We start from the raw sequence: 21,884 nt of genomic DNA on the forward strand, positions 1-21,884 counted from the left end.
GGAGTCCATAACCTATAAACAGAAATAGCCCCTTTCTTGCCCCCATGCTGGCTGGTTTTTCCTCAACTTGACACAAACTGGAGACACCTGGGAATAGGGAGCCTCAATTGAGGCACTGCCACCATAGAATTGGCTTGTGGGCGTGTCTGGGGCATTTTCTTGACTGTTAATTGACAGATAGGCTGAAGGCCCGCCCACAGTGGGCAACGCCACTCCTTAGGCAGGTGGTCCTGAGTTGTGTAGGAGAAGTGTCTGGAAGCAAGCCAGTGAGCACTTCCCTGCACGGCCTGTCTGCCTCTGGGTTCCTGTTGTGGCTTCCCTCAGTGATGCACTGTGACCTGGGAGGTTTGAGACAAAATAAACCCTTTCCTCCCCAAGCTGCTCTTTAGGCACAGTTTTATCACAGCCACGGAAGCCAAACTAAAATACCCCTCGAGACAAAGAGTTTTAGCACATTAACAGAAAGCAAACTAGATCAAAGTGTTGACATCTAAAATATTTAAGGAAGACCTACAGTTTAGCAACAACAAAACTAAAACCTGGCTTTTAAATGAGCAAAGAATCTAAAAAAAAAAAAAAAAAATTCTGTAGAGAAGATACATAGATGGTCAAAGTGCACATGAAAAGATGCTAACATCAGCAACCATGAGAGAATAATAAACATAAATCGTAGTGACGTGTCAACTCACACCCGCTGGGGACCATTACTTAAAACGCAAACAAACAAAACCAGAAAAATAGCCGATGCTGGAGAGAATATGAAGAAATTAAATTCTCAGAGCCAGAAGACCAGGAAGTCTGCTATGTGACTGTGTCTCCTAGGACGACAGTGAAGTTCCAGCCACAATGCCACAACAATATGTCTGTCTAAACAGGATGTGAAGAAGGACACGCTAACTAACGTGGACTCGCCTGCATGGACGGGGAAATCCCATGGATCCCACCCATAGACAAAGAACTGCTGCCACATACAGGCTGCTGAAAGAGAGTCAGTGTTCCTCAGGGATGAGCTCCTCGCTGGTTATGCAATATCAGCTAGTCAGCCCTGAAGTCACAGACACAGGGCAACACCAAACAGGCTGCTCAGGGTGCATCTCTGCATTTACATAAACATAAGTAACAGTAATAATAAAAGAAAATAGTGTCACGAATTTGAGAGGGGTGAGGGGAAGATGGGGGGGGGGGAAATGGGAGGGTGGGGGACGATGGGAGGGAACCTGGGGAGGATCAGATGGAAGGAGGGAAATGATGTAAATATATTTTAATTAATTGTTTAATGTAAAAAGGGAGGAAGAAATTAGAACAGCTAGGGCTATGTAAAGAGACCCTGTCACAAAACAAACAAACAAACAAAAGAAAAGAAAAAAGAAACCTTAAAAACAAAATCATCACAAGACGCATTAATCCCACTTCTGAGTTTATCTGAGAGAGCTAACACCCCCAACATATACCCACACGCCTGAGTTCACTACAGCATAGCTCATAATAGTGGAAACGACCTAAATGTTCACTGCTGGACAAATGAATAAAGATGTCAGTACACAGATAAAGCAGAAAATTAGCCTGAGAAACAGGGGTGAGCCTTGGGAACATTGTCTGAAGGACATTAACCAGTCAAAGGACAAGTCCTGCATGATTTGATTTGTCTGAGGGATGACAATGGTCAAACTCATCAAAACAGAAGGCAGAGTGGAGTCTGCCAGGGGTGGAGCTAAGGGAACCGTGTTCAGAGGAGGTGGAATTCGGGGCATGATGCAAACTTCTACAGACCTGTGTGCAGCCAGGCACATGGCTAAGGTGAGAGATTTGACACTGTAGCTTTCACCATGGCACATGATGAGCCAACAGTCGTAAGAGGCCATTTCACCACAGAGGGTAACAGCTGGTCCACAGACAGAAAGCCAGCCTGCTGCAGTGGTGTGATCTTAACTGTCAACGTGGCTGCATTCAGAATCATCTAGAAGACAGACAGGCATGACTCTGGGTCTGTGACTGAGGGAATAAACAGGGGTGGGGTGCGGCGAGGGGCGGGGGGCGGGGAGCGGGTAAGGCTAACACTGGAGAGAATGCTGGTATTCACCTTTCTCTGCTTCCTGAGGCATCAGGACTTGAGCTTCTCTCTGTGCCTTGTGCCCCTCCCACCATGACAGACCAAATCCTATGAAATCAGGAGCCAAAATAACTCTTTCCTCCTTCAATCCGAGTGTCACGTAATTTAGTCACAGCAACGGAAAAGCAGCTGATGCTGCTGTCATCAGGCCAGTGCGAAGCAATTAACAAGTAACTAGCATCTACTAGATTTGGGTGGAAGAAGATATTTTTTTTTAATCTGACAATAATCTAAATAGGTAAGGATGCAGAAAATAGGGACTCTCAATCTCCAGTGTAACTGCCGTCTAAGCCAGTTTGATAACATGTAACAGTTACATACACAGAATTACCCATCAAAGTTAAGCACACGCGTGCCCATATCTTTACTAATTGGGATAGGCCTCTAATAGGTCCACAGGAGCAGTCTGTGAATCTAAACAAATACACTGTCTCTAGCTTTTCGCCACTAATCCAGTTGGTCTGGACCCCAGAGGCGTGCAAGGAATCTGAGGGAAATTATTTTGTCGAGTGACAGGCTTGGTAGATCCCTGGAGATCCAATGACAAACTCTACGGCCATGGACTGGACACTTGATGTCCTCACTGGTGATTGCCTTCAATCTGCTTTGAGTCTGGGTCTATTTGGGGCAGTAAAATACAAGAATCAGAAAGCATAACAGGATAACAAGAAAGATAACATAACCGAGATAATGATAAAGATAACTGGTTCCCTTAGCTCCACCCCTGGCAGGCTCCACTCCGCCTCTTCTGTTTTGATGAATTTGACCATTTTCATCCCTCAGACAAATCAAATCCTGCAGAGCTTGTCCTTTGATTGGCTAATGTCCTTCAGACAATGTTCCCAAGGCTCACCCCTGTTGTAGCATTTTGACCAAGCAGGAACTGGACTCACTCCACCAGTCATAGCTCAGGCGAAGAAGGCGCATGCCTCTGGCAAAGCTGGCCAGCGAAAGCAGGAGAAGGGAGGAGGTGGGTTGATCCTGCAGTGAACAGCCAAGCAGGAGCTGAGGCCACCATACCCAGGTCCTCTCCCCAGACTGCTACATCCGTCCAATTCCTTCCCCTTGTTTTCCCTCTGAGCAAGCAGGGCAGGGATAAGCACTCCCCCTGACACTAGAGACGCCATGCTTGACATCCAAAACCCTAGTAAGGGAGGAGTAACAGTCACCATTTTGCAGACAAGGCCACAGAGACAGAAATGTCAGGTGACATGCCACTATTCCACAATCAGGACACGGTGGAGCAGGAGCTGGAATATTTTTAATCCAGAAGGCATGGTTTGGGGAGGAGGAAGAGGAGGAGTCAGGGTTTTGTGTTTGATCTTCAGTTGGTAGTTCGTGTAAGTCAGTCTCAAATTTGCTGACTAGCTAAGGACGACCTTGAACTTGGGCTTCTCCTGCCTCCACCTCGCAAGTACTGGACTAACAGGTGTGCGCCATCATGCCTGGCTGCAGAGGCTGGTGTTTCAGCGACTTACCGTTGGTTCTGCCTCTCAAGACGATGCTGCAGACACGTCTCCCCAGGAACAGGGGATGAGAGCATTGGAGTGTGAGGTTAGGGGAGAGAGTGAGCAAAGGCAAAGGCAGAAGGAGTGAAAGTAAACAAGATATCTCCCCGAGAAACCGAAGCCATTAATGTTTCCAAGCAGACAGAGAGCCAGGGTGGGAAAGAGAGAGAAAGAGCAGCCAGCCGCAACCAGGGAGAGGAGTGGAGCGCTCCCACCCCGTCCTGCGCCCCACCCCCCCGTAGAGAAGGAGAGGCCAGCTGTGTCCAGTCTGGCACAGTGCTCTGGCACCCAGGCATCCAGGAAGAGGAGCCGGCTGGGGCACAGGAGGTATCGCAGCTGGGTTTACTGAGGAAAACCCAAACCATATTTCAAGATATTTTCTTTTGACACCACTTAGAGCAGGACTCTTGCACTTTCGGAATACAAGCCACAGAAAATGATTCCTGGTGGGACAAAGTCTGGATGCCATAAGAAGAGTAAGAAATTATATTAATTTTTAAGTTATTCTTGGTATTTATTAAACTTCTTACTAGAACAAGATTTTTTTTTTTTTTTCAAACGCGCTATTAGCCTGTGTTGCTAACTGCGTGATACCACGGACTGGGTGATTTAGTGAGGATGTGGGTGGGTGTATTGTGGCTCAAGGCCTGAGGAGGGTGCACTGTCTGAGCCCCCTTTGCCGGTCCTGGGGTGGCACAGAGAAGTTAAGCAGCTTGGCGGAGTCGCACAGCTGTGGAGCGGAGGAGTGCGTTAAGCCTGAGTTGTGAACGCCCACCCTCGGGCTGCAAAACGCTTGCCATCCTGCGGAAAATCAAGCCATCCGGCGGCACGCCTGGAATCTGAGTCCGGCATAGGCGGTGCGCGCAGCTGAGGGGAGTCAGGTCTAGCAGCGGCCGCCGATTCGCAGCGGGGTGTAGGGCAGTAGGGAAACATCCGCAGGGGCTGATTACGAACCCCAACCCCGGAATTCTACCTCGGGGAGAAGGGACTTCAGAGCACGCTCCGCCGCAGGAGGGCGCGTCTGACCAGCCGCCGCTAGGCCATCGGTCCTCGCCACAGGGCGAGACGCCTGCAAGAAGATGTCGCTGTCCGGCGGGGAGCGCCCTGCGCGGCCAGGGACCCGTCTATCCTGGCTGCTGTGCTGCAGTGCCCTGCTGTCCCCGGCCGCCGGCTACGTGATTGTGAGCTCCGTGTCCTGGGCTGTCACCAACGAGGTAGACGAGGAGCTGGACAGCGCGTCCACCGAGGAGGCGCTGCCGGCGCTGCTGGAGGACTCGGGCAGCATCTGGCAGCAGAGCTTCCCGGCCTCGGCGCACAAGGAGGACACGCACCTGCGGCCTCGGGGCTCCGCCCGCGCCAGGCCCGCACCGGCCCCGCGTGGCATGTTCTCCTACCGGAGGGAGAGCGGCTCATCCGCGGCATCCCCCGACCCCAGGGTGCGCGCGGGCACCGCCCGCTCCCTGGCCCACGCTAGCTCCTGGGGTTGTCTGGCCACCTCGTCCACCCACGAAAAGGTAAGCCAGAGGTCGGGATCCGGGGGCGGTACCCATCTCGCTATGGCCGGGCAGTTCCGGCGACTCGGGTTTCACAGGTGCATAGACTGTAGGTGCCCTGTGAATAACTGGCACGGCACCGAACTGTGCATGAGTTGGTTCCTCCAGCCAAAAGCGTGTGAGCGGGGAGGACCAGACGAGGCTGGGAAACGGTCTGGTGGTTAGAGACTGGATCCCTGCTTTAACATGGCCAAAGAGGCGTTCAGACTATCAGCGACAAACCGGAAACCTGTGAAGCAGACAAGATCGCCTTTGGAATAGCAGATGAGTTGCATCCAGCCCCTGCGGTCTCAAAGCGCTATCCTGCAGACAGACTCCGGCAGCACCTCCCACACCAAGTGGGCGTGGGAGAAAGACACCATCCACACGCTGGTAGAAATTTACACTAAAAAAAAATCATAATAAATGGACTCAGATTTTTTAGAAAGACGACTTAGGCGAATTGTAACTGCTGAAGGGTAGCCGTTCCCGCTGCAGTTCCTTGGTCCACAAAGCTGTATTCACATGTTAACCTGCTATCACCCAGAATGGCGAGGAGAGGTCCAGAGGCTGCACATTCCTTAAGAACAGCCTCCAGAAAGCTTCTAGTCCTGAGAGAAAGACGTGATCCTGTTTAATCTGTGCACGAAGGGGCTAACATCACACCGCATGGAGTCTTGCCTCGGCTATGGGTCTCTCTAACCCCAGCTTGGCCAAAGCACCCTGCTTTCCCATCTATAAAATTAAGTAATTCAGTAGGCAACCTTGAACGTGTTTTTGTTTTGTTTTTTTCTTAAGAAATTATCGGGCTGTAGAGATGGCTCAGCGGTTAAGAGCACTGACTGCTCTTTCAAAGGACCTGGGTTCAAATCCCAGCACCCATATGGCAGCTCACAATTGTCTGTAACTCCAAGATCTGACACCCTCACACAGACATACATGCAGGCAAAACACCAATGCATATAAAGTAAAAATAAATAAATATTTTTTAATTACTTAATGTCAGCTTTACCTTAATAATGGCTTTGATCTTGTCCTCTCTGTGTGTTCTTTCATTCAGATAGTCTTTACATTCTAGCATATATCTTAATAGAATATGAAGTTTAAATCTGAAGCTAATCTTGGTTTAAAACAAATCATCTCAGACAATTAACAAACTACCGCCTGAAGCTAGGGGAATGGCTCAGCAATAGAATGCTTGAGGATCAAAGTTATTCATAGTTTTAAAAAAAAAGGCAAAGTACCAAACATGGTGGCATTCATTTGTAATCACAGCACTGAGAAGAATGAGACAGGTGACTCCTTAGGGCTTGCTAGCCAGCTAGGCCAGCCTACCTGGGGAGTTGCCAGTTGGTGAGATGCCCTGTCTAAAAACATAGCTGGGCTGGACCCTGAGGAATGCAGCAGGAGGCCGGGAGGATAACCTCTGAACTCCACGGGTACACATTGTGAATGGGCACCCTGCACTCAGCACTCTCGAGACAAAGAAAAGAAGCTTGATGCCAGTCAGGCTTGGTGGCCCATCCCTGTAGTCCCAGCAGCAACGCAGCTAAGACAAAACAGGTAGCCTCTTAAAGCCAGCGCTGGCTACTATCAGGGCCCTGCCTCACAATACCTCAAACAACCAAACAAGAAAAGCCATCTACTGCCCTTGTGTTGAAGACAATGTGACCTTTGACAGATCTTTTGTTAGCTTCTCCTTCCAATGTTGACTTAGTCAATTCCAAAAACATTTGCGTGAACCGCTGAGCGCTTCATGACAGCCTAAAAATAGAATCTGTGGGTGATGTAATATTACCATTTGGAGAACTCGTTAATCTTTCATAGTTCTAAAAGACTAAAACCCTTCCTTTCACAATCCTGCACACCATGTCAGGGGCTGGGAAGACCTCACTAACAGGGCAGTTCTCTGTAAGTGACAGCACAGACGTGGCAGAGTGTGGGGAAGCTGAGACTCGAATGCTTTTGTTCAAAGTCACATAAACGTGACATGGAATGAGCAGAGGCAACGGTCAGCACATCATGCTTCTGTGACTTCCATTTAAGCTAAGAGGGCATCTCGCGTACCAACTTCCCTTAACTTCAGTAACGGAAAAGTTATCAATCACGATATAACATATACAACTGGTAAATGAAGAAATACTGCCTTAACTGGAACAATCTAAAATATTCCTGTCATCCAGCAACCAGGCAGCTTATTAAAACGAATCAAACTCTATTCCCACAGTTTAAAAAGAGTAAAGTACATGATGAATGCCGCAGGGGTTCGAGAGGAGCCTGTGGGAAACCCGGCACTGGCTTCCCCCTCACAGGCCTCAATGCCTTCACTCTTCACTAAAATGAGTGCATCTGCTAGCCCGGCATGGTGGCGCACGCCTTTAATCCCAGCACTCGGGAGGCAGAGGTAGGTGGATCACTGTGAGTTCGAGGCCAGCCTGGTCTACAAAGTGAGTCCAGGACAGGAGTCGAGACCCTGTCTCGAAAAACCAAAAAAATAAAATAAAATAAACAAAAGATGAGTGCATTCGCTGTGCGGAGGCAGCTTCCAGAATAACCCTTTAGCTTCCAGACAGAATGCTCTTACCTGCATCTCCCCTGGAGAAATTCTGAAACCATCACTGGGTGCGTTGCATAGATGGGGACCACCTAGCTTACTGTGCTCCCCATCAAATCCACAAGTGGTCCAAGCAAAGTCCCCAGTGCTACAGACAAGCTTTGCCACTAAAGCACCTTTTGTTGTTGTTGTTGTTGTGTCGTTTGTTAGATCCAAGGACTGCCCTTTGGGAGTTGCCTGGCCATCAGCGATGGCCCTTTGCACAACAGCACAGGGACCCCTTTCTTCTACGTCACAGCCAAAGACCCTGCAGTGGCCGACTTGGTGAAGAACCCCATAGCCTCGCTGATGCTGCCGGAACCTGAAGGAGAGTTCTGCAGGTAGAGGAGGGAGGGTTTGCTCTTACACGTTTGGGCAGAGGCGAAAGGTGGGGCATATGGCTGGTGTAACAGATCCTTGGGTGTAAGCTGGTATGTTAACCCTTAAAATTCTACTGCAGGACAAGCAGTGTGATTTGGAGCAAGTCACCTGCCATTTAGTCACCTGTAAAATGGGAGGGTGCATGGACTTAGACTTCCACTGGGGACACATATCCAGGGAGCCTGTTATAAATAGAAATTGTTATCCATTGGAATGTTAGCCTACCAACACCCATGCTCAGCCTAGCCCGCTTTCTCTTCTCTCCAAGCAGTGGCATTGACCTCAGGTGGCCAGAGTCTTCTAACGGAAAGCTTGACAGTATGCCTGGTTGAATACTGTGCTCAAAGGGAAAACAGAGGTTTTTCCTGTACCCGCAGCCTAGGAAAAGAGCAAAACACATAGTGGCGGATTTTGCTGAATGTATATCACTTTGAAACCAGCATAAAGATGAAAATTCATAAGCTGAACAATCACAAGTTGATGTTCATAATCGTTTCTGCCCTACAGAGTGTTTATTCATAATCGTTTCTGCCCTACAGAGTGTTTATGAGCCTTGGAGATAGGTGCCTTCTGTGAGATAATGTTTTTTTTTTTTTTTTTGAGACAGGGTCTCATGTAGCACAGGCTGGCCTTGAACCTAATCTGTAGCTAAGGATGCACCACACTTGGCTAGTGCAGTGCTGGGGGATTGGAGACTAGGTGGGGACTCTACCAACTAAGTAAGCTATGACCCCAGCCCAAGGAGTCTTGGCCAACATCCAGATGTGCAGGTGGGCAAGAGGAGTTGAAAGGCTCCCCAGCAGCTTGTCTCCCTGGCACGTGCAGGCTTGGAACTCTTTTTTTTTTTTTTTCTCCTCAGTTCATTTACAGCCCCTCCCTCTCTCCCCAACGGATGAATGTGATACAAGCCAGCATCCTTTAATAACACTTTCTCCAAAACTCTCTGAAATAAAAAAAACCTTCGGAAGACATTTAAGTGAAAGTAGAGCATCCATTCAGATACTGTTATCCAAATTCAAAATGCAAAGCCCCAAATCATTTGCTGCCAGGGAGACACTGCACTGAGCTCCTGTGGAGGGCCTGTCCGCACCCTGGGGATTAGCCCAAAGGGAAAGGCAGGCTAACCCCTGGCAGGAAGGGGCTTAGTCCCACCTCTGAAGCTCTGCTCTCTATGCACAGCGGAGGAAACAACCAGCCACCCTGTTAGCTCTTATTTGCGGTATCAAATGCATCCTGGGAAAGGCTTTGCTGTCCCCACACTCATCATCTATCCTGAGCAGTAAGAGACTCAAACTGCAGGACTTCCACTGTCCCCCAGGTTATGGCCAGAAGCCAGGGAGGGAGCACTCTTTGATACTTCAACAAGCTCAGGGCTACTAGAGATGTGTTCTCAGGAGAATTTCCTAAACGTACTGTTTTCCCTAGTTCCGGTGTCCTGAAAGCAGTCAGGCTGGTACCTGTTGATTCCAGAACCCACAGCGCACCTGCTCTGGAGGACAAGCCACATAATTCAGTCACACTTGGCTGCACAAGATTTGCCTACCACAGGCCTCAGGCAGAGGACTGGAAATTGGAGCGATGAGGAAGCGAAGTCTATAGAGGCTGGAGGAGGGCTGTTGTGTTAGAGTGGCTTTCTCCAGTCACTTGCTCTTGCCTCCTGTACACTGTAGGCTCTGTGTGTGTGTGTGCGTGTGTGTGTGTGTGTGTGTGTGTGTGCGCGCGCGCGCACGCACCACTACCTAACACTACTTAAACTTCTAAAATGCTGAAGCATGGTATAAATTAAGTCGGCCTTAACAAGGGTCAGACTTCCAAGCAGGAGCTATGGAGTGAGACTCTATCTTCCACTAGGCCCAGATCTGAGGTTCCCAGTGAGCACGTGGCGTCACTCCTGAAACCTGGAATGTGGTACCGTTAAGTGCAAGGGCTTAATAAGTAAAAGCTGCATCAAAAGACAGACAAGTGCCAGAGCCTCCAAGTACATAAGCTGAGCAGGGAGCCCTTGGGGCCACCCAAGCATAGAAAGGCATCTGGTAGAAGCTGCCACTAAAGCAGGTATCCCAGACAAGCACCTTGGTAGAGTTTAGAAAGACCAACAAGCTCCCCCTGGCCTATTCCCAGGGCCTGGAAACATCACTGATGAGACCAAGGCTCCTTGTCAAGGGCTTCAAAGCTGGGCACTGGGGAGGGGATTTAGAAACCTCCAGCCCCGCCCCCCGCCTTTTGTTGTTGTTTGTTGTTTGTTTTTTCAAGACAGGGTTTCTCTGTGTAGCCTTGGCTGTCCTGGAACTTGCTCTGTAGACCAGGCTGGCCTTGAACTCACAGAGACCCACTTGCCTCTGCCTCCCGGAGTGCTGAGATTACAAGTGTGTGCCACAGCGCCCATGTCCTCCAATTCTCCTAATGGTGACAATAGTGAAGGCACCAGTCACTCAGAGAAACATGCCGCCAAGAAGCATCCTGCAGATGGAACCTGGTGGCTGCACTGTTTCTGTTGATGTCCTCTGCAGCTGTGGGCAGCAGGAGGGTGTAGATTTTCCCCATTTTGTCCAAAGCAGAAGACAAAACCACAGGACCTTTCAGCTGATCCATCCCAGGGCCCTCACAGGCCTACAGTAGCCATTAGAAGAGTGACCATAAGCCAAGTTCAGAAAGAAGGGGAAAGTCTGCCTCTGCAGCCATCTCCTGTGGCCCTTGGCATGCACTTCTTCCATTGTTGGCCTACCTGTGTCTTTATCAGAGTTTACCCTGATTCCCACAAGCTCCGCGCCAACACAGGCTGGGGATCTCTGCCTCCACCAACAGGACACAAGCCAGGAGAAGAAGGCCGTCAGCTAGTAGGCCTCAGTGCAGAGGGATGCAGGTTTGGGACTACCACAAGAGCAGGCTGAGCAGAACTTTGATAAAACTGCATAGGTAACGCATGCACTTGTTGAGCAGGAGATATGCTGTCACAACATACCTGAGGCTTAATGTTTTGGAAAGAAAAGGCGATTGTTTAATCTCCATTCTAGAGACTTGGTGTGGTGTCAGCATGTACTTGGCTCTATGAGGGCCTCCCGACTATATCACATGAGGGCGGATGGTATTGTGGCAGGAGCATGTGCAGAGGAAAGACTGTATAGCAAGGCAGGAAGCAAGAAAGATCAGGCATGCTGTTTTTATCTAAAAAAAAAAAAATTCCTGTATAACCAGATCACTGGCATTGATCCTTTCCAAGGGTAGAGTCCCTGTGACTTAATGACCCTGGACTAGGTCCCACAAGTTAAAGATCCTGCTCCCCCCAGCACTGTTTCACTGGGACCAAGCACCAGGAACCTTTGGGGACCTGTTCAAACCCACCCAAACTGGAGCAAACCGGTAGGGCCTTTCACATATCCAACTTTTCTCTGAGAACTTCAGCCGACCACAGTTGGTCTCTCTGCTCATTCATCACCACCTTGCCCACTCAGTTAGTGCTCACTCAGTTAGTGCCCACTCAGTGCCCCCTCAGTTAGTGCCTACTCAGTGCCCGCTCAGATGCTGGCGTTCCTCTGCTAAACTCTTTGATGTAGGAAATTAACAGAATCCTCCCGGGGGCGTCGTATGGCTGGGCATTTGCTCCTTCTCGGAACGGATCGCTTTGCCTGCTGCTTCGCTTTGCCAACTCTCTTAATATTTTATTTATAGCCAGTTTTATCAAATTAAAACTCTGACCTGAAGGCTCCTTGTGATCAAAGCTAGCAGAACTACTTTGGCAGGTAGCTACGGAACACTTTCCACTTAGGTACCCTACAGCATGCCACTCAAAATGGTATTTCAGTCTATTAGCAGCTGTGTAGTAAAAGGTTTGGTCCAGGGGCTGAGAGATGGCGTGGCAGTTAATGCTTTTGCAGAGGACTGGAGTTTGGTTCCCAGCACATGCACTGGGCCACAGCCATCGTAACTCCAGCTTCTGGGGATCCAACACCCTCTTCTGGCCTCCATGGGCGCCTGTGTACATAGGACACACACTCGCACATCTAAATAAGCATCCACATATAAATGGGTGAAAGAGATTGAGGATCCAGGCTCCAGAGCCTCAGGAAATGGAGCCATGAAGGAAATGATGCACTTGCAGCTTCTTTAACCAAAGGAGGAAGAACCCAGTATCTTGGGATGGAGAAGAGGCACGCTTCCTCCTGTGAGGCAGATGTTCAGAGGCGCACAAGGGTTCTTGCTATTGTTAGGTTTATTGTCCTATTTACGTGTGTGTGTGTGTGTGTGTGTGTGTGTGTGTGTGTGTGCACATGCCTAACCACATAAAGGCCAGAAGAGGGTGACAGATCCTCAGAGCTAGAGTTACAGGCATCTGTGGGACATCTACTTATTACCTGGGTGTTGGCATCCAAACTCCGGTCTTCAAGGTTGTGGCGAGATAGCGCTCCATCCCAGTGAGGAGTTCTTAAGTGAGTTTGTAAAATGAACCTGTGTCATATCACCTCATCCAGTCAGATATTTTACCAATTTCTTTTTTATTGCTCTCTATTGCTTAATGTCATAGTAAAGTTACTAAGGTTAGCTGGGTGAAATTGCCTTGGCCAGAGCATATTAATTTGTGTGTTTCACCCTGCCCTTCGAAAGTGACCTTTGGGGCTTGAGAAGTGACTCGGTGGTTGAGAGTACAGGCCTCCCTTGCAGAAGACCCAGGATTGATTTTCCACACCGACATGACTGCTCACAATTGTGTCTAACTCCAGTTTAGGGATTCAGATGACCTCTACCGGCCTCCTTGGGCACTGCATATGTGTGAAACACATACACATACACATGCAGGCAAAACCACTCATATACATAAAAATAAATAAGCATATTTAAGATGACATTCAGAGTAGAAAAGAGCTAGATTGGTCATTTTGCTGCATCCTTGTGGCTAAGAAAAGTTGCTGCTGGAACAGAGTTAAATATGCTGCCTATTCAGACTTCTTTCAGCATGCAGGAGAATGTGGGGGTGCATCTGGGGGCCCTGGGCATGTAGGAGAATGTGGGGGTGCACCTGAGGGCCCTTGGCATGTAGGAGAATGTGGGGTGCATCTGGGGGCCCTTGGCATGTAGGAGAATGTGGGGTGCATCTGGGGGCCCTTGGCATGTAGGAGAATGTGGGGTGCATCTGGGGGCCCTTGGCATGTAGGAGAATGTGGGGGGTGCATCTGGGGGCCTTGTAGGTTTAAATTATAATCCTAAACATTCTGTAAAGACTCAGAAACTAGATGCTGGGGTGAAACCCTGCTAGCTCAGAGAGGCAGAGGAAGCACCCAGCTGGCCTTCCTCTTCAGCTCACGTCCCCATGGGAAAGGCCCAAAAGGCTCACTAGCTCAGCTGATGGTCCAGGAGGAAAAGGCTAAAAGAACCCAAGGCCAAAGGCTTGCTAGCCCCCAAGGCCAAAGGCCAAGGAGCCAAAGAGCCAAAGAGCTAAAAGCTAAAAGCCAAGAGGCCCTTTTCTTTCTCCATGCTGCCTTAAATACCCCTCACCTCAAAGTCCCTCCTACACTTTAATCCCTGCCAGCTGATTTCTTGCTCTGCCTCTTGATTTAGGGTGAAGTCATATGTACAGGAAGCTCTTGGATTAAAGGTGTGTGTTAGGGCTGAAGTGCACCAAACAAAAGATAGGTTTTTGGGGCTGGAGAGATGGCTCAGTGGTTAAGAGCGCCGTCTGCTCTTCCAGAGGTCCTGAGTTCAATTCCCAACAACCACATGGTGGCTCACAACCATCTATAATTTAATCTGATACATGGAAGGATTCAGTCTGAGAAACATCAAGGGAGGACTGCTTTCTGCTTGCCAGCCATCACAGCCTACAATGTATCCTTATTAATAATCATTAGCTTATTTCAGGAGTTGTATTTAATTAGTCTGTTTACATTTGGGTGCTGCAGTTTCTACATTTAATTAATTAAATGAATTAGGGCCAAGAATCTATTTCCCAGCCCAGGGTAAGATGGTAAATTGAAAAAGACTCCATCTTAAAGAGACCCTGGAAACCATCTGTAGGCTCTGTTTCTTAACAATTAAACTTTATTATACAACTCAACTAGCTTACACAAGAAGGAAAAAAAGTTAAAGGGAAAAAAGAGTGAACCTTCCAGTATCCGTTCCATAGGACAGGTCCCTAGGTGTCTCTGGCCTGCGTGCTGATCCAGCCTGTTTGCTGACCCATATGCGCTCAAGCCTGGTCTCAACCTGTTGTTCTCTCCTCCTTGCCTGCCTGAGTCACGTGGGAAGGGTGGTCTCCTTCTCCCGTTGAGGGTCAATTAAAAAAACAATAGTCCAGGTGGGGTCCCCAGGTCTGCTTCCTGAATTCTAGGCCCAGGATGGCTCCACTCAGTCTGTCACAAGGTATTCATGGGTGCCCAAGGGTAAAGCCCACCAAGACTGCTTCCACCTGTGACAAAGCTTAGTCTTTCCCACAACCATCAATCCTTCCTTCATTTCTCTCTTGCGGCAACACATGCATGCATGTATGCATGGGCACCAGTCAACACATGCATGCATGTATAACATGGGCAGGTGCCCAAGCCCCAAGGAATTTATACTCAGACACTAGACTTGGCTGTGTGAAAATCTAACCGATGGTCACTGACAATGAACGGGTCTCAGAAGCACAGACTCCGTTATAGCATCTCCCTTCTGCAGTCAGCAGACCTGACTGTGGGTGTAGCACTGCATCTTGTTAGTGAGCAGGGTAGCAGGCCTCTGGACCGGAAGGGCCCTTCCATGGACTTATATTCTGCTGGACGATAGTGAGTCAGTTTCCACTTTGATGAGTGGGATGTCCATGGGAACCAAAGAGTTAATAGACGCTTTTCCTGAGGTCAAAGAACACTGGAGAGATTTGCACAAAGGCTAGGTGAGCATGACTATCGTCATGAAGGTTTCAGAAGCATTCCCCCCCCCCCCCCCCCCGCCTCCTCCTCCTGTCGCAGATGCTGCCAGGGCTGAGTCTGCTCGATCCTGACTGAGTTACCTTGTGCTGAGTTTAATGGTTCCTTTGTGAAATGTGAAAAGAAGTTCAAGAAATGACAGTGACCAGTGGTCACTGTGGCCCCTTCTTCATTTAGCTCTGTGTGTGTGTGTGTGTGTACACATACATGTGCAAACCCTCTCTATGCATGCAGAAACCAGAGGAGGATTCTGGGAGTCTTGGGAATCTTCTTCTATCACTCTACACATTTTTAAAATTGTTCCTAGAACCCACCTCTCTCTGCCTGCCACCCCTGGAGTTGCAGGTATGCATGGGGGCGGCCATGCCTTGTTTTCATGTAGATGCCCCTTAACTGTTCTTATAATAATAAAATGTGGAGCAAGGTGGGTAGTACACTCCTGTAATCCCAGCGCATGGGAGGCTGAGGCAGGAGGATTCCCACCGTTGGAGGCCTGCCTGAGCTAAATAGTGAACACCAGACAAGTCAGGACAACATAGCAAGACCCTGTCCCAGGAAACAAATAGAAGAGTAAATGCGAACAATTGGTATGGTCCTCAGCTCAGCCTGATCCCGAGCACAACTCTGAGACTAACTCCTCAGACAGCCTCGGGAGGATCCCTAGGTGAAAGTATGGCATCTGACAATGGCTGCAATGACTTTGTCTGGAGACTGCATCCACCAGGGATGTGACATGCGTGTTTAAAGCTGAGGGCCCAGTCCTAACCAGGCTCAGAAGCAGATTAGTCTGTCTTCCCCTGCAGAGCCCTGTCGCCTCCTCTCCTTTGCCTGAGCATTCCTGGAGTGCTGGAGCTAAGCCCATCTTGGTAGCTTATCCAAGAGTGTGCAAGGACTCCACAGAGAGAGGGCTTGTTGGGCAGGTGTCCAGGATTTGCTTCCATCTTCTGCACATATCTGTGGGTGCACCCCTTAGCAAGCGATAACCACTTCCCCTCTCTGTGACGTTCAGTCCCCTGTGTTCCCAGCTAGCCGTTAAGTTCCTCCAGTGTTATTCTACTCTTTCTTTCTGTCTCCTCATGGCTCCTCCACATCTGGTTCACAAATTCTGGTCGGAGGGTCTCTATCTAAAACAGGAATGATTCAAATGTGAGACGAGGTGAGAACGCCCGTAAATGTAGATGCTTCAGAATAGGCATCTAGCACTGTGTGGTGGCTGAAAATGTTTTATCGAAAGGCCTCAAACCCACACAATTATTCATCTATTTCCGTCTCTATGGCCTTCTCTGTTCTGACATTTAATTAAGTAACTCATTTATTCTGGATGTCAGAAGTGGAAGCATGTAATATGTGATATTTTGTACCGTGTTTTTTTTAAACCTACCTTTATGTTTTTTTTTCTCTCTCTTTTTGGTTTATTTATTATGTATACAGTGCACATCAGATCATATTATAGATGGTTGTGAGCCACTATGTGGTTGCTGGGAATTGAACTCAGGACCTCTGGAAGAGCAGTCGGTGCTCTTAACCACTGAGCCGTCTCTCCAGCCCAACCTTTATGTTTTCAAGGGTCATGATTTTACAGCTTTTCTCAGTAATCCACTCCTTTAAGTGGCCAAATAGCCTCCCTTGTCCGGCTGCATCATGTTTGTCTCTCTCTATGCATCCCTGCATGGCTCAATGGACATTTGTCCCCCACGTGACAGGTGTCATGGATGATGGAGCTGTGGGCCTTGATGTCCAGTTTCTGGACGGACATCCCCATCGGGCCTCATTGGTACATACCGAGGAGCAGAACTGCTAGGCCATCCTCTGCTTCCATGGCCAGCTCTTTGAGAACCTGCCAAGCTTTCTTCTTGTGTGGCCATGCCGCTCTCTAGTCCCTCGAGCCATGTTGGAGGGCTCTGGTTCCCCCATACCCTGGCCCACACTGGTTATTGCTCATCTTTTTAATTCAGTCCATCCAGCTGTGGGGGTGACATGGCCCAGTGGTTTTGGTTTGCAGTTTCCCGAGGGCTGTGGTATTGAGTATTCTCCTGAGGGTCGGTAGGCGTTTGTTCTCTTCTTGGGAAAAATAATCATTCAGACCCATCACTCGGTTGAAAGACTGGGCTATTTATTATTTTACTGTTTAGTTCCAGGGTTTCTATACATATTCTAGATATGGTCCCTCTCAGACATAGGATCTGTAAGTGTATTTTTCTCCCCTGCTTATATCTAGTTTTCTTTTCTTCAGTCATTGAAAGAAACACAAAATTGCAAAATATTCAATTAACATTCTATTCTTGGTCAATGACAATGTCCTTTTTTTTTTTTTTTTTTCTGGTGTTAGAGTTTGAACATGTCTTTGCACATACTTGGTGCCCCGCTTACTACACCATATTCCCAGCACTAAAAAGTCAACACCTCCCTCTTTTTATAAAATTTATTTGTGTGTGTGTGTGTGTGTGTGTGTGTGTGTGTGTGTGTGTGTGTGTGTAGAAAGAGAGAGAGGGAGGCCTGCTGGACTGGAATTCAGCCATCTTCACATCAGCCTCTGAAGTAGCCGACATTGTAGATATGCACCAATACACATGGTGCTTCCCTTTGCTTTGTTAGACTTTGATCGCCAAAGTCTATTCCTGGAAGCCTGATTGAAAGCCAGAGTCCAGAGTCGATGCAAAAGCAAAGGAATTTATTAAGCTGACGTGTCAGGGTCCACCATACTCCAGGGAGATGGAAAGACCTCGTTCTGTAATGGCGGAGGGTTTAAATACCCTTACAGATGCAGAACTTAATACAAACATGATTGGTTAGTTGACCTTTAAAATGATTGGTTACTAGTTATTTTATCCCTGAGGGGGCAAGAGCTCAGCTTGGGACATCACGTGTTGTCAGGTGCCCAGGACAGGTATGAGGATATGGTTTTTCTTGGATAGAATACAACAGCCCTGAGGCCATCTTGGAAAGTACCAAGTGGCCAGGGTGGAAAATCAACTTTTCTGTCTCTTCAGCTTCTGTATGTTAGGCCTTTCCCATCAAGCTAATATTCCTAAGATAATACAGGAGAATAAATTACCTAGAGTGTAGAAATGATGATAAAATGTCTGGGTAAGAAAACAGGCTTTAGTTGGGGATGTTCAAGGCCCTAGGTTCAAAACCCAGCATGAGAGAGAGAGAGAGAGACAGAGAGAGAGAGAGAGAGAGAGAGAGAGAGAGAGAGAGAGAGAGAGAGAGAACACTCACACCCATACCCCTCTACCAAACCCAGATTTTAATTAATCAGATTCAAAAACTTTTGTGGAAGAAAATTCCTACTGCAATAATATATAAAAACAGGGTGGGATAGTAAAACTGAATTAAACCTTAATTGGACTCATAATACATTCAATTAAACACCTATTAAATATATTGTATACAAAGCAACATATTAGACAGTATGATTAAAACACAATATTTTTCCTTCAGATGATAGTTATGATCACTTACTGTATGCTTGACATATATGAATAAGATTTAAAGACATTAACTGTTCCCTGTTTGTTACTGGTGATTGATTCAAAAGAGTGAGCTCTGACACACGTGTGTGGAGCCTCCTAGTGTTGCATAGAATTTGATCACACTGTGAACCCAAGATCGAGTTGTTTACTGGGAAAACCTGTTTCTAGTTGTGGTGTGGCTCAGCCTTAGCACACACATTAATCCAAGACCTTTCTGCTTGAATGTTATAAACAGGGTTAAATAAAGTCAACCATAGGTCACAAGGTAGAGCAAACAGCAGACTGACAGGGAGTGAACATAGGAAAAACCCATGAAAGGTAAGGAGGAAACCAGGAGGATGGATAGGGAGATGCACAGGAAGTAGAAGGGAGGGACATTCAGTTTGAAGGAAGCTTTTGAGACAGCTGGAGAGAAGGGGCTGCTTTCTAGGATGTCAGCTACATAGGAAGGTCAGCTGTGTGCTTTCTCTGCCTCTCTGAGCTAGCAGGCTTTCACCCCAACATCTGGCTTCTGAATCTTTATTGGTAAAAATCGATTGAGATTTTGTTAAAAACAGCATCCTAAACCAAGTGTGGTAGTGCGCTCCTGTAATCCCGGCACTCAGGAGGCAGAGGCAGGCAGATCGTTGTGAGTTCAAGGCCAGCCTGGTCTACAGAGTGAGTCCTGCACAGTCAAAGCTACACAGAAAAAAACTCTGTCTCGAAAAACCAATAACAACATCCTAGGAGTTAAATCCATGCCTCTTCATGACAAGGCAGATGAGTAGCCCCAGAATTTAGACACAGTACCCAAAGCATGTGACTTTGGAATGCCAAGTGCTTTGAAGTAAGCAGCCTCAGACCCACAAACAGCAGAGCACTTTCTTGGAACACCTGAAGTCCTCAACAGGAAATGACAGAGACTAAAACTGTCTTCTTTTCTTTAAGATAGCAGGCAATTTCCTTTTCAACTCATGTACTGCACATCTCTAAACAAGGTGAACAGTAGGATTTGTAGTTCAATGAGCAATGCAGAAGATCATCGTTAATAGATGCCTGTGTCACACATGTTAGATCAGGGACAACTCTGCTCTATTTCAATGCAGAACAAACTAAAGAGCCAAGCCATGAGGGCTCTAGGGTGGCCAGGACTCAGCAACCAGACCTGTCTGCCCAAGACAGGTTTGACAGAGTGGACAAGAAGTAGAAGATTTCTCGAGGGTGCTGTCAGGGTGGAATCTAGTCAGGGTCTGCAGTGTGAGTGGCCGGGCAGGTAGGGAACCACAGATCAGTGATTGTGGGCATCCATGTGGCCCTGTGTGTGAGCACAGAGCTCCCAGCTCAATTCCGACAGCCTGGTTAGGACGCGCTCTAGAACAAGATTGCGCTCAGCCCTTAGGAGTCATCAGTGTTGCTTCTAGAACCATCTTGCTGGACTGCAGTATAAACTAAGCTGAGCCTGGCAGTTTCTTAGTCCACTCAGAGATGCCCAGTTCTGCTTCAAGCAGTCTCTGAAGAGACTTGAGAGAGTGGCCAGGGCACCCTTGATGCACGGTTACATTTGAGAATGGCTGCAGCAGATGAACAGCCTTCTGGTTTGTGTTTGACTGATCTGATTGATCTGAGTGCTAAATCGGCCAATATCTGCCTTGCTTTAAGTACCTCGATTTGTCTGGTTCTCTGTTTCCTTTACCTGAAAGTAGGAATAACCCTGGCTGTGAGGCTACTGTGGGCATGAACTGTCTCAGTGTGTGGCTCCTTGCTCAGTGCTAACAAAGGGTTGGTCACTTTCCTGCCTGCAGGATTGAGGATGGCAGAAGCAGGGAGAAATGAGTTCACAGAGCCCTGTTAACTCTGCCTCACTTCCGAGTATCACATGACATATGTGACATGTGAAGTGTTCTAAGCAACCAGCATAAAAACTGGTGTGGCCATACAGCATGCTCGTGACAGAGCTGCTGTGCTCAGTTTTAACAAATGAGGAAACTGAGGCACCACAAGTGTGAGGAACTGGCACGGGGATCCTCATACCAAATGGTAATAGAGATGGGGCTCAGTCCCAGATGACCGGACCCTTCAGCCCACATGCACCCCTGCCTCCCCTTGTAGCATCTTGGCTTCTTTTCCAGTTGCTATGACAAAATCCCGTGACAAAAGCGATTTGAGAGAGAAGGGTTCTCTTATCTCCTAATTCCAGGTCGCACCCCATCACTGTGGGGAGGGCAAGGCACAGGAGCTTGGAGATGCCACATCACATCTACACTCAGGGGCAGAGAACAACGCGTCGGTGCTTGCATGCCCGTGCTCAGCTTCACTTCCTTTGCACTCAGTCCGGAGCCTGGTCCCTGACACGGCGCTGCCCACATTCAGGATGGGTGTTGTCGCCTCAGTTGCTCATCCACCGGTTAATTCTAGATTTATCAGGTCAAGCTGCATCCTGGATACAGAGAAGGGGGGGTGGAACCCACAGGGGGAACCCACCCTCATCTCAAAGCCATCAGACTCAGCCGCTACAGTGTTTTCTCCACTGACTCAGGTTGTTTGAATTTCATTTCCATCCCGAGACTTGCTGAAATCAAGATAATTGGTGAGGCTTACTGTAAACACACCCATAGAGATACACACCGGAAGACCAACCCAACGTTGGCCTGGAAGTGATTGGTACCCTCTCATTTTACATCTCTCCCCACTCCAGCCAACCACCCCAAACAATGTCCAATATGTGCCCATGACTTCTGAACTCTTATTCCCAACCAGTACTAGCCCCATCTCCATCTGCTTCCTGGATACCCTGACACCTTGTTCAGGCTCATCTCAGATCCCCATAGCCCTCTTCCGTCTGGTTATTCTGCCACCCTGTCATGTGATGCCCTTAGCATCTCATCCCTCCTATAACAGGTGGCAGGATGCCACTACTCACCTGTAAACTGCTCACCGCTTCTCCGCACCAGGTCCCATCGTCACTTCTTTCCTTTACACATGCTCCAGATTGGCCTCCCTGGGTCCCCACGGGCCACCCCCCTCTAACTCTTTCTCCATCCTAAAGTCAGGGGATGGCTCCAGAGTGCCCCTCTCATCATTCTGTCATCCCGCTTGAACTTGTCCAGTGCTCTCACTCAGGATAAAGTTTAAAACTCTTGGGCTGGAGAGAGACGACTCAGCGGTATTGCTCTTCCAGAGGATGCGAGTTCAGTTCCCAGCACCCACATCAGGTGATTGGGGGAGGAGATGCCTCTGGCCTCCAAGGGCACCTGCACACATGTGCACATGCCCACACACAAACATACACATGTATACAAAATACATTAATAAACCTTTTAAACATATAAAAACACTCTTTCATATGCCAGTCAAGGCCTAGGTGGCTCACATGTGTAGTCTGATGTCACTCTCCCCTTTGCCTTTT

The 21,884-nt window shown here is 48.3% G+C and overlaps 1 protein-coding gene across 1 annotated transcript in view; it reads left to right on the top strand.

Annotated features, from left to right (window-relative positions):
- The first annotated feature begins 4,164 nt into the window (after positions 1-4,164).
- Positions 4,165-21,884, top strand: part of Creg2 (cellular repressor of E1A stimulated genes 2) — a 39,566-nt gene continuing 21,846 nt past the window's right edge. The window contains exons 1-2 of the mRNA XM_051152738.1: positions 4,165-5,132; positions 7,915-8,084. Of these exons, the coding sequence (XP_051008695.1) occupies positions 4,698-5,132; positions 7,915-8,084 (605 nt within the window). The 5' untranslated portion in view covers positions 4,165-4,697. The remainder of the gene's footprint in view (positions 5,133-7,914; positions 8,085-21,884) is intronic.

Source organism: Acomys russatus, chromosome 11 (assembly GCF_903995435.1).
Source record: "Acomys russatus chromosome 11, mAcoRus1.1, whole genome shotgun sequence".
NCBI lineage: Eukaryota > Metazoa > Chordata > Mammalia > Rodentia > Muridae > Acomys > Acomys russatus.